This window comes from Tachyglossus aculeatus, chromosome Y4 (genome assembly GCF_015852505.1).
Source record: "Tachyglossus aculeatus isolate mTacAcu1 chromosome Y4, mTacAcu1.pri, whole genome shotgun sequence".
Taxonomy (NCBI): Eukaryota; Metazoa; Chordata; class Mammalia; order Monotremata; family Tachyglossidae; genus Tachyglossus; species Tachyglossus aculeatus.
Genome location: NC_052096.1, coordinates 8,610,396 through 8,623,359, shown reverse-complemented (window position 1 = coordinate 8,623,359; position 12,964 = coordinate 8,610,396). Strand labels below are relative to the sequence as shown.

General features: G+C 57.5%; 1 protein-coding gene across 1 annotated transcript; it reads left to right on the top strand.

The window, feature by feature from the left end:
- The first annotated feature begins 586 nt into the window (after positions 1–586).
- CASQ1 (calsequestrin 1) lies at positions 587–12,425 on the top strand. The gene is made up of 11 exons (XM_038769068.1): positions 587–1,014; positions 4,745–4,829; positions 5,483–5,583; positions 6,583–6,694; positions 7,388–7,461; positions 7,608–7,738; positions 7,950–7,995; positions 9,331–9,385; positions 11,340–11,440; positions 11,858–11,932; positions 12,054–12,425. The coding sequence occupies exons 1-11, from the start codon at positions 718–720 to the stop codon at positions 12,183–12,185; spliced, it is 1,209 nt and encodes a 402-aa protein (XP_038624996.1). The 5' UTR covers positions 587–717; the 3' UTR covers positions 12,186–12,425.
- Positions 12,426–12,964: the final 539 nt, after the last annotated feature.

Sequence of the window (12,964 nt, the reverse complement as noted above, 5' to 3'; positions counted from 1 at the left end):
CCCCCGCTATTGGGTGAGGCCTCGCCTGCCGCTCAAGGAGAACCTTCCCCTCCGATTGGCCGGTGCGGGGTGATGAGTGGGGGGGGGGTGGAAGTGTTGGGGGGTGGGGGGCGGGTCTGCAGCACCAGGGCCGAGGACGGCGGGGGGCGGCGCAGGGAGGAGAAACCGAGGCAGGCCAGGAGCCTCCCGGCATCTTCCCAAAAAGCTCCCAGGGAGCGGCTGGGCCTTCCTGGGACTCTGGGGGCTCACAGTCGCCCCCCACCCCGGCAGGACCAGGGGCGGGGGAGGGGGGCAGGAAGGGTCACGGGCTCCTCGAGGGTTTTGGCCTCCACTCGGGTGCCCCCGCCCCCACCTCGGGTCTCCCATTACCCTTCCCCCTGCTTCATTTACCTCCGACTCATCTGATCTTATTTTTAGGCCCCTCCGGGGCCGGGGGTCCTTTTCCTTTCTTAATATGGCGATGAGGGAGAGAAGCCTCAGAGAGGCTTGGGCAGGGGGTGGGGAGATGAGAGGGGCGGGGGGTCGGCCGGGCCGCAGGCCGAGACATATTTAGCTGGGACCTGGGCGCTGGGGCCGGTCCTGTTCCCTCTTTATTGCCCCCAGAGAGGGGCTCAGGTCTGAGCCGTCTCCACCGGCCGGGTCCCCCCTCTCTGCCGCCTCGGCGTCCCCCCCAGTTCCCAGAAGCCAGGGCGCCCCCGCCCGGGCCGCGGCGGGACCATGGCGACCTGGCGGCCGGTGACCTTGCCCCGACCTCGGGGCTGGGGACCACTGTTGCCGCTGCTACTGCTACTGTTGCTGCCGCCGCCTCCGGCCCCCCAGTCCGGCGGGGTGCGGGCCGAGGAGGGGCTGAACTTCCCGCAGTACGACGGGGTGGACCGCGTGCTCAACGTCAATGCCAAGAACTACAAGGCCGTCCTGAAGAAGTTCGAGGTCCTCGCCCTGCTGCTCCACGAGCCCGTCGGCGACGACAAGGTCTCGCAGCGCCAGTTCGAGATGGAGGAGTTGATCCTGGAGGTGAAGGAAGAGGGGAGGGGTCCCCAAGCCTCCCCACACACACACACCCAGCCCAGGCCCCCTCCTTCCTCCCTCCTCCGTTACCCCCAGTCCCACTTCAGCCCCCCTAGCGGGTTACTCCACACACACTGGGAGGGCCAAAGTGGAGCGGAGGCAGGGGCGTGGCGGCGTTGACCTTCTGTCAGTCTGGGACGAGGGCGGGGAAAGCGATGGAGCACCCTGTGTCCAGCACCTCGTTGTGGGGGGGGCTGAAATGGCGAAGAGAGCCCCCACCCCATACCCCCCCGACACCGCCCCTCCTTCCCGGGTATCCTGAGAAGCAGCGTGTAGAGGATAGAGCAGTGGCCTGAGAGTCAGAAGGCCATGGATTCTAATTCCGGCTCCACCACTCGTCTGCTGTGTCACCTTGGACGAGTCACTTCGCTTCTCTGGCCCTCAGTTCCCTCATCTGGAAAATGGGGACTGACACTGGCGAGCCCCAGTTGGACTGTGTCCAACCCAATTTGCTGGTATCCACCTCCAGTGCTTAGTGCAGTGCCTGGCACAGAGTAAGCACTTAACAGATACCATTGCTATTATCACCCTGGGCCCCTCCTCAGGTGCCCGAACCCTGTATCATCCTCTCCCAAGTGCCGTGCACATAGTAAGCGCTCAATAAATACCACTGATTGGTTGATCACCCCTTTGCCCTCCACGGTACTCCAACCTCTCCCTCTCCGCCCTCCGGGACCCTGGCATCGGGCCTCTCCCCCAAACCCCAGGTTTCCCTTCCCTCCCCCTCTATCCCCTCCCCCCCGCCCCCATAAGGGCTGGTGGGAAGGGGTGAGAGGGGTGGGTCCCAATGGGTATTTTTAACCCATCACCCCCCTGCTAGGTCGGTGGCTTCTCCAACAGCCTAAGGTGGCTGAGGAATCAGGACGCAGCAGGGAAGGCGGGAGGAGCGGGGGCTTGGCCCCCTTCTGCCCAACTCAGAGTCTGGAGGGGTCGGGGTTGGGGGGAGGGATGGCTGGAGAAAAGTTGGGGGGGGAAGGCATCTGGGTCACCCCCCTCCCCTTCTCATTCCAGGCCAGAAGATGGGCTAGGTCTCTGGCCATCTCTGCCTCTCTCCCACTATGGGTGTCTCTCTTCGCCTCCGCCTCTCCTTCTGGGTCTCTTAGGGTGTCTTCGGGTCTCTCTGACTCTGACTCTGATCTTCATCCACATCCCTACCGTTTCCTTCAGCAGCAAGCAGCGTGGCTTAGGGGGAAGAGCACGGGCTGGGAGTCAGAGGACCTGGGTTCTAATCCCGGCTCCGCCGCTGGTCTGCTCTGTGACCTTGGGCAAGCCGCTTCACTTCTCTGGACCTCAGTGACCTCCTCTGTAAAACAGGGATGAAGACTGTGAGCCCCATGTGGGACAACTTGATTGCCTTGTGTCTATCCCAGCACTTAGAACAGTGCTGGGCACGTAGCAAGCACTTAAATACCCAAATTATTCAGCACTTAGTACAGTGCCATTCATTCATTCATTCAATCATATTTATTGAGCGTTTACTGTGTGCAGAGCACTGTACTAAGCGCTTGGGAAGTACAAGTCGGCAACATATAGAGGCAGTCCCTACCCAACAACAGTCTAGAAGGAGGAGATAGACAACAAGCTCGGTTCCTGTCTGCCTCTTGTCTGTCTCCCTTTGCCTCTCTTACCCTCTCTCCTTCTCTGTCCTTGGTCCCTGTCGCGGATCCTTATTGAACAATAATAATAACGATCATAATTTTAAGCACTTACTCTATGCCAAGTAGCGGGACAGATCCAGGATAATTTGATCGGACACGGTCCCTGTCCCACACGAAACTCACAGTCTGAGGGAGAACAGATATTTAATCCCCATTTTACAGGTGAGGTAAATGGAGCACAGATTAGTTAATTGACTGGCCCAAGGTCACGCAGCAGGCAAGCGATCCAACCGGGAAGAGAACCCAGGTCTCCTGACTCCCAATCCGGTTTGCTTTCCACTAGGGTGGCGCCGCCTCCCTGTTTTAGTGGCCCTGGGATTCCCGGGAGGAGCGAGGGACACCTGGGAAAAACGAGGGGTGGGAAATGGGGAAGGGGTGTGGAGGGGGGAAGACGGGTGTGGGGTGTGTGAGGGGGAGAGGGAGATCGGATGGGTGGGGGGGAGATAGAGAGGATGGGAGAGGGCTGGCAGCAAAGCGGGACCCCTCCCGTCGATATATTCAAGAAAAGTCTGAACCTCAATAATAATGATGGTATTTATTAAGCGCTTACTATGTGCCAAACACTGTTCTAAGCGCTGGGGCACTGTTCTAAGCGCTCCTCCCTCCCCACCCGCCCAGAGGCGCTAGGAAACTTGATTCGCCCTCAGAATCACACCGCAGCCTGATTTCTCCGAGCTCTGCTGCCTGGTTTTTTTTTTTCCAGCCATTTGGATTTTCCCCCTCCCCGAATGATGAATTCCTTCAATCGCATTTATTGAGCGCTCAGTGTGCGCTTAGAACACTGCTCAGCTCTTAGAACATTACTTGGCACATAGCGCTTAACAAATACCATCATCATCATCACAGCACTGTACTAAGCACGGTCTAATCATTAGTCTTGGGGGGCAAGCGCTCAGTACAGTGCTTGGCACAGAGTAAGCGCTTAACTTGTACTTCCCAAGTGCTAACTCGTACTTCCCAAGTGCCAACTTGTACTTCCCAAGCGCTTAGTACAGTGCTCTGCACACAGTAAGTGCTCCATAAATACGATTGATTGATTGATTAATGTATATGATTGCGTGAATGAGGAAGGGTGAAACCCGCCTCGGTTTCGCCGCGCCCCTCCCTGCTAATAATAATTCATTCATTCATTCATTCAATCGTATTTATTGAGCGCTTACTGTGTGCAGAGCACTATACTAAGCACTTGGAAAGTACAATTCGCCAACAGAGACAATCCCTACACAACAACGGGCTATTCGGGTATTTGTGAAGCGCTTACTACGTGCTGAGCACTGTTTTAAGCGCTGGGATAGATACAAGGTAATCAAGTTGTCCCTCGTGGGGCTCACAGCCTTCATCCCCATTTTACAGAGGAGGTAAACTGAGGCATAGAGAAGTGAAGTGACTTGCCCAAGGTCCCAGCAGACAAGTGGCAGAGTCGGGATTAGATCCCACGTCCTCTGCCTCCCAAGTGAAGCCACACTGCTTGCCCCCTCCTAAGGGACTCTACCACCCTTCATCATCATCATCATCAATCGTATTTATTGAGCTCTTACTATGTGCAGAGCACTGTACTAAGCGCTTGGGAAGTACAAATTGGCAACATATAGAGACAGTCCCTACCCAACAGTGGGTTCACAGTCTAAAAGGGGGAGACAGAGAACAAAACCAAACATACTAACAAAATAAAATAAATTGAATAGATATGTACAAATAAATTAAATAAATAGAGTAAAAAAAATATGTACAAACATATATACAAATATATAGGTGCTGTGGGGAAGGGAGGGAGGTAAGATGGGGGGATGGAGAGGGGGACGAGGGGGAGAGGAAGGAAGGGGCTCAGTCTGGGAAGGCCTCCTGGAGGAGGTGAGCTCTCAGCAGGGCCTTGAAGGGAGGGCCTTCTCTCCCTGCACCCCAAAGCGTGCCCCAGCCGAGCTGGGGGATCCCGGGAGTGGGGTGGGGGGAATAGGGAGGAGGAGGAGGCTGAAGGGGGAGCCTCCTCACCTTCTGTCTCCCCCCCCACCCCACAATAGTTGGCAGCTCAAGTCCTAGAAGACAAAGGCGTGGGTTTTGGCCTGGTGGATTCTGAGAAGGACGCGGCCGTGGCCAAGAAACTGGGTGAGGGCCCGGTGGGGTGGGAGTGGGGGGGGAAAAGGGGGGAGCCCGGAGCGGCCTCTACCCTAATTTAGAGGCCAGCCTTGCGGGACTTGGCCGCCAGGGGGCGCTGCGGAGGCGGGGCTGGACCGCCAGGGGGCGCTGCGGCGGCGGGGCGGGGCCGCCAGGGGGCGCTGCGGAGGCGGGGCTGGACCGCCAGGGGGCGCTGCGGAGGCGGAGCGGGGGCGCTGTAGAAGCGGGGCTGGGCCGCCGGGGGCGCTGCGGAGGCGGGGCTGGGCCGCCGGGGGGCGTTGCGGAGGCGGGGCTGGACCGCCAGGGGGCGCTGCGGAGGCGGAGCGGGGGCGCTGTGGGAGCGGGGCTGGGCCGCCGGCGGCGCTGCGGAGGCGGGGCTGGGCCGCCAGGGGGCGCTGCAGAGGCGGAGCGGGGGCGCTGTGGAAGCGGGGCTGGGCCGCCGGGGGCGCTGCGGAGGCGGGGCTGGGCCGCCGGGGGGCGCTGCGGAGGCGGGGATGGACCGCCAGGGGGCGCTGCGGAGGCGGAGCGGGGGCGCTGCGGAGGCGGGGCGGGGCCGCCAGGGGGCGCTGCGGAGGCGGGTGTCTCTGGGAGCCGGGGAAGATCCAGGGGGTGGGGGCGGGGGTCTCATATTCCCCCTCCCCCAGGCCTGACCGAGGTGGACAGCATCTACGTGTTTAAGGGAGACGAAGTCATCGAGTACGACGGCGAATTCTCCGCGGATACGCTGGTGGAGTTCATGCTGGATGTGAGGCTCCGCCCCACCCCCCATCCCCTTCCCCAAAAGGCGTCCTCTCCTAGGCCAGGATCCTCCTTGGAGAAGCAGCGTGGCTCAGTGGAAAGAGCCCGGGTTTTGGAGTCAGAGGTCATGGGTTCAAATCCCGGCTCTGGGCAAGTCACTTCACTTCTCTACGCCTCAGTTCCCTCATCTGGAAAATGGGGATGAAGACTGTGAGCCCCATGAGGGACAACCTGATCACGTTGTAACCTCCCCAGCGCTTAGAACAGTGCTTTGCACATAGTAAGCGCTTAAGTGCCAACATCATCATCATCCCACCACCACCTGAGGAAAACCTCCTCTCCCGGGGACCCCCTTCCCTCCGGGGATCCTCCCTGGATCTACCCTCTCCCGGGCCAGGATTCCCCTCTCTTAGTCACTCTCTTCCCTGGACTTCTTTTTCTCTGGGAATTCTCCTTCCCCGGATCCCCTCCTCTCCCGGGAGCCAGTGTAGAAGCAGCATGGCCTAGTGGGAAGAGCCCGGGCTTCAGAGTCAGATGTCATGGGTTCTAATCCACGCTCCACCATTTGTCAGCTGTGTGACTTCGGGCAAGTCACTTCACTTCTCTGTGCCTCAATTACCTCATCTGTCAAATGGAGATTAAAACTGTGAGCCCCATGTGGGACAACCTGATTGCCCTGTTTATCCCCCAGCGCTTAGAACAGTGCTTGTCACGTGGTAAATGCTTAACAAATAGCAGCAGCAGCAACTCCCTTCCCTGAGACCCACCCCACCACAGACCCTTCCCTCCCTTCTACTCTCACACACACATACATATAAACACACCCACACATGGAAGCACACGAGGGTGTTAGTGGGATGGGACTGAGTTACCCCTCCCTACTACGCGTCCATCTGTTCCCCCTCTTGTCCGTCGGTCTGCCTCTTGCTGTGTCTGCTCACCTGGCCCTGCCCCATCCCCTGCCCCCCGCCGTGTCCGTGTCTGTGGTGTGCCCACCGACCCCCAGGTGCTGGAGGACCCCGTGGAGCTGATCGAAGGGGAGCGGGAGCTCCAGGCCTTTGAGAACATCGAGGACAAGATCAAACTTATCGGCTACTTCAAGAACGAGGACTCTGAGCGTGCGTGAGCCCCCAAAACCCCCCTCATCACTCCCTACAAACCCCCACTACCTCTCCATGACCCCCTCATTGCCCCCTGTGAGCTCCTTATAGTCCCCGTGAACCCCTTATAGCCCCCATGACCCTATAACCTCTCCAGAGCCTCCCGAGACCCCCTCATAGCTCCCCATGACCTACTCATAATAATAATAATAATAATAATGGCATTTATTAAGCGCTTATTATGTGCAAAGTACTGTTCTAAGCACTGGGGAGGTTACAAAGTGATCAGGTTGTCCCAAGGGGGCTCACAGTTTTAATCCCTATTTTACAAATGAGGTAACTGAGGCACAGAGAAGTGAAGTGACTTGCCCAAAGTCACACAGCTAACAACTGGCAGAGCCGGGATTTGAACCCATGACCTCTAACTCCAAAGCCTTTTCCACTGAGCCACGCTGCTTCTCTCATCCAGAGCCCCCCCCTTAGCCCCCCTTCATATCTCCCCATGACCTCCATAACTTCTCCACGAGCTCCTCATAACCTCCTTTGCTTCTTATACCCGGCCCCGTGAATCCACATAACTTCTCTGTGACATTCCCTCAAGACCCCCGATGAAGGAGGGGATCCTGGAGAGTGAGGAAGGAGGTAGGGGATGCCGCCCCCTCCCCGGTCCCCGCGCCCCCAGAAACCAACCACCCCCTCTATGCCCCCCAGACTACAAGGCATTTGAAGATGCAGCAGAAGAATTTCATCCATACATCCCCTTCTTCGCCACCTTCGACAGCAAGGTACCGTCGGGCCCCGTCCACCCAGCCCGGACTGCCCCCCCGTCAGGGGATTCCTCCCTTATACCTCCCCGGACTCTCTCCTCTTCCTCCTCCTGCTCCTCCACACTGCTTCCTCCCCTTTCTCCCCCACCTCCGGCCTTGGGCAGGTGGCCAAGAAGCTGACCCTGAAGCTGAACGAGATAGACTTCTACGAGGCCTTCATGGACGAGCCCGTTACCATTCCCGACAAGCCCAACAGCGAGGAGGAGATCGTCAGCTTCGTGGAGGAGCACAAGCGGTAGGGCTTGGGGAAGGGGCGAGAGGGTCACCGCTCCCTGCACGGACACGGACCCTCCCTCCCAGGAGACCCCCAGACGCCCCCCATCACCAAGACTAATCGGGCAGGCTTTCATCCCTCCGGGTCACAGATGAGACTTGAGGCGGTGGGCTGGGGGACGGGGAGGGGGGACAGAGCCTCCCCACTCACCCTGCCCCCTTGTTCTTCCCAGATCAACCCTGAGGAAACTATTGCCGGAGACTATGTATGAGACCTGGGTGAGTTCCAGCGACAGGTGGGAAGGGCAGGAGAGACCCTTTTTTAAAAAAAATAATACTTCTTAAGCGCTTACTATGTGCCAGGTACTGTGCTAGGCACTGGGTAGATACAAGATAATCGTGTCCGTGTCCCACGTGGAGCTCACAGTCCTAATCCCCATTTTGCAGATGAGGTAACTAAGGCAGAGAGAAGTGTAGTGACTTGCCGAAGGTCACACCGCAAACCAGTGGTGAATCTGAGATTAGAACCCAGGTCCTCCGACTCCCAGGCCCAGCCGTTTTCCACAAGTCCATGCTGCTTCCCTTGGATCCTCCTCCTTTCCCTCTCCCACCCTATCAATCCATCTGTGGAACTGATTGAGTACCAACCGTGTGCAGAGCACTGTGATGATGATGGTATTTGCGAAGTGCTTACTATGTACCAGACACAGATACAAGCAAATTGAGTTGGACATGGTCCCTGTCCCATGTGGGGCTCAGAGTTTCAATCCCCATTTTACAGATGAGGTAACTGAGGTCCAGAGAAGTGAAGTGACTTACCCAAAGTCACACGGCAGACAAGCGGCAGAACCGACATTAGTACCCATGACCTTCTGTCTCCCAGGCCCGGGCTCTGTCATCATCATCATCATCATCAATCGTATTTATTGAGCGCTTACTATGTGCAGAGTGCTGTACTAAGCGCTTGGGAAGTACAAATTGGCAACATATAGAGACAGTCCCTACCCAACAGTGGGCTCACAGTCTAAAAGGGGGAGACAGAGAACAAAACCGAACATACTAACAAAATAAAATAAATTGAATAGATATGTACAAGTAAAATAAAATAAATAAATAAATAGAGTAATAAATATGTACAAGCATATATACATATATACAGGTGCTGTGGGGAAGGGAAGGAGGTAAGATGGGGGGATGGAGAGGGGGACGAGGGGGAGAGGAAGGAAGGGGCTCAGTGTGGGAAGGCCTCCTGGAGGAGGTGAGCTCTCAGCAGGGCCTTGAAGGGAGTACACCATGCTGCTAAGCGCTCAGGAAGGATGATAGAATGGGCATACCTGATCGCTCCCTGCCCTCAAGGAGCTTCCAGTCTAGTAGAGGAGACCCCCAAAATGTCCTGCCCCGGGACCTGATCTCAGGTGCCTAGATCCCATCCCTGGGGCACACTGAGTAGGGAGGTGGACCTGATGGGGCTGCTTGGGTTTTGTCGGGGGGGGGGGGGGGTCCGCTGTCTGCTTTCTGTTGGGCCCGCTGCCTGATGTCTTCTGGAAGGGCGAAAGAGAGGAGGTTGGGTTGGCAGGATGGCTCACTGCTCCTCCCTGCCTCCCGACCCAACAGGAGGACGACATGGACGGAATTCACATTGTGGCCTTTGCAGAAGAGACGGATCCAGGTGAGGGGGTCGGGGCCTGGGCATCCTCTTGAGGGAGGGCAGAGGCAGGGATTAAGTGATAGAGAATGAATGAATGAATTTAGCTTTAATTCTGTCTGTTCTGACTTGACACCCGTCCACGTGTTTTGTTGTCTGTGTCCCCCTTCTAGACTGTGAGCCCGTTGTTGGGTAGGGACCGTCTTTACATGTTGCCAACTTGTACTTCCCAAGTGCTTAGTACAGTGTTTTGCACACAGTAAGCGCTCAACAAATACGAATGAATGAATGAATTTAGCTTTAATTCTGTCTGTTCTGACGACTTGACACCCTTCCACGTGTTTTGTTGTCTGTCTCCCCCTTCTAGACTGTGAGCCCGTTGTTGGGTGGGACCGTCTTTACTTGTTGCCAACTTGTACTTCCCAAGCGCTTAGTTCAGTGCTTTGCACACAGTAAGCGCTCAACAAATACGAATGAATGAATGAGTGAATGAATGGAGGGGGAGAGTAGCTGGGGTGGTGAGATTTCTGAGGAGCAGTGTGGTCTATTGGGAAGAGCACAGCCTGGGAGTCAGAGGACCTGGGTTTTAATCCCACCTCTGCCAACTGCTTGCTGCATGACCATGGGCACGTCACCTAACATCTCTGTGCCTCGCTTTCCTCATCTACAAAACGGGGATTCACTACCTGTGAACCCCAGGCGGGACCCGATTATTTTGGGTCTAGCCCAGTGCTTGGCACAGGGTAAGTGCTTAACAAATATCACAGTTAGTATCTCTGGAAGGTAAAGGTGAGACATAAAAGCTGGAGATGAAGATTGGGAATCTTGTACCAACAATACTGATTGAGCCTTCTCAATCAATTAATCAATCCATCGTATTTATTGAGTGCTTACCGTGTACAGAGCACGATACTAAGTGCTTGGGAAAGTGCAATATAATAGACATTTTCTCTGCCCACAGCGAGTTTACAGTTAGAGGGATCCCTGATCCCTGCCCTTGGGGAACACATAGTCTAACTGGGGAGACAGGAAACTTATGGCCAGCCATATGAGTGTGAGAGAGCAGCTAGAAATGGACATGACCAGAGGGAAGTGGTAGACTTTATGCTCCGTGAGCACCGAGGTGGCCAGGAGGGTAGGGGAATTGGGCAGTGGTTGGGCTAGGGTCAGGGTTCGAGTTACACCTGGAGCTTGCGAGATGTGGTTCCGGGCCAGGGGTTCAGACCGGGGTTGGGGGAGAGGGCCACGCTTAGGGTTAGGGATAGGGTGTAGCTTTGAGTTAGGGGTTGGGGTTAGGTTAGAGTCAAGGTCAAGAGGAGTGAGGTGAGAGCGATGACCTTGTTGAGGTTGGGATGAGGGTCGTGGTTGGGGTCCAGGTTGAGGTAGAGTCTGGGTGAGGTTGGGGTCAATCCCCGGGTCGGATTTGGGAGCCGGGGAATTTCCACATCCTGCTTCCAACATGGCGGGGCCCCCACGGGGGTGACTGAGGTGGGGAAGACCAGGTTTTGCTGGCTCCTGCAACCCTCTCCTGGGAATCCCTTTACTCAGGGCTTCCTGCCCAGACCCCTTTTCCCAGTACACCCTCACCTGGAACCCCCCCCCCCATCATCCCTCCCCGGCCCTCCTCCCCAGCACCCCTCAGCAGGGCCCCCTTACCAACCTTCACTTGAGCCCCCTCCTTCACCACCCCTCATTCCTTCATTCAGTCATATATTTTCATTCAATTCATTCATTCACTCAATGGTATTTACTGAGTGCTCACTGCGTGCAGAACACTGTACTAAGCGCTTGGGAAAGTTCAGCACAGAAATCCCTGCCCACGACGAGCTCACAGTCTAGATGAGGGGGCAGCCATCAATATAAATAAATAATATAAATAAATACCTTGGCCTCCCTCACCCTTCCCGTCCCACCCCCAACGTGGTCCCCATCTCCCAACACCCTGCCACACCCTGCCCCTCTCCCTCGGGTGACTCAGACGGCTATGAGTTTCTGGAGATCCTGAAGTCGGTGGCCCGGGACAACACGGAGAACCCGGACCTCAGCATCGTCTGGGTGGACCCCGACGACTTCCCCCTGGTGAGATGCCGAGGACGGGGCGGGGGCGGAGGAGAGGCCCCCCTTTCTCAGGGGATGTTGGGGGGCTGCGGCCGCAAGGACTCGAGGGGAGAATCGGGCGGGGGGGAGGGATGCCCCCTGCTCCCTCTCCTCCCCCCTGCTCAAGGGAAGGGATGCCTGGTACGGAGGCGGGGGGATGGACGAGATGACCCTTGGGAGGGCCTGGGCTCTCCGGGCGACATCCCTTGGGGGCGGGGCGGACGCCCCCTGCCGTGGCCCCTCACTCTCATCATCATCAATCGTATTTGTTGAGCGCTTACTATGTGCAGAGCACTGTACTAAGCGCTTGGGAAGTACAAATTGGCAACATATAGAGACAGTCCCTACCCAACAGTGGGCTCACAGTCTAAAAGACCCTCCCCGTTCTCGCCCCTTCAGCTGGTCCCCTACTGGGAGAAGACGTTTGACATCGACCTGTCCCACCCGCAGATCGGAGTCGTCAACGTCACCGACGTGAGGAGGGGCCGGGGGTCGGGGGGCCGGGGGTCGGACGGGGTCGGACAGGGTCAGACGGGGTCGGGGGTCAGACGGGGTGGCAGCCGTCGTCCCCCGTGGCCCCCTTGGCGCCCTCCAGGCCGACAGCGTGTGGCTGGAGATGGACGACGAGGAGGACCTGCCATCGGCCGACGAGCTGGAGGACTGGATCCAGGACGTCCTGGAGGGCGACATCAACACCGAGGACGACGACGACGACGACGACGACTAGTTGCCCGGGCAACAGCCTCCTGGCCCCCGAACTGGGGCGACCCCCCGCCATCCGGACTCTGGGCGTCAGGCCGCCCCCGACCCCCTTCTCCCTCTCCTCCCTCCGCTTCCCCTCCCCCGGCCCGCCCCCCGCCATATCCCGCTCCTGGGGGGGCCCCGGGGCGCTGGGTGAGGGGGTCCCCACCCCCCGCTGCCTCCTGTTTAATTTATTTGTGTCAAACGAGAAGCTGGATTAAAAGAATCTGGGGCATCGACGACCTGCGGAGTCTGTGAACGTCACCCCCGGCCCTGCCCACGTGGCACGGCGCGGGCAGGGGGAGGGAGGGTGGGCACAGGCCTGGTGAAAACTGCAGGCCGAGAAGCCAGGACCTGCACAGTGGCAGGAGGGGTGTGTCTGTGTGTGTCTGTGTCTTTGTGTGTGTGTGTGTGTGTCCACTGCCTGGACCCCTCTGAATCCTCTCCCTCCCCAACCAGAACCTGACTTCCCTCCCCATCAGTGACCAGGCAGTGCCGTGTCGTGATGTACACTGGACTGAGCGCTTGGGAAAGTACAATACAACCATAAACAGACGCACTCCCTGCCCACAAGGAGCTTACAGTCTAGAGGACTTCGTTAAGCCCTAGCTACGTGCCAGGCACCGTTCCAAGCGCTGGGGTACTTACAAGCTAATCAGGTTGGACACAGTCCATGTCCCACTTGGGGCTCTAATCCCAACTCCACCACTTGTCTGCCGTGAGACCTTGGTCAAGTCACGTCACTTCTCTGGGCTTCAGTTTCTT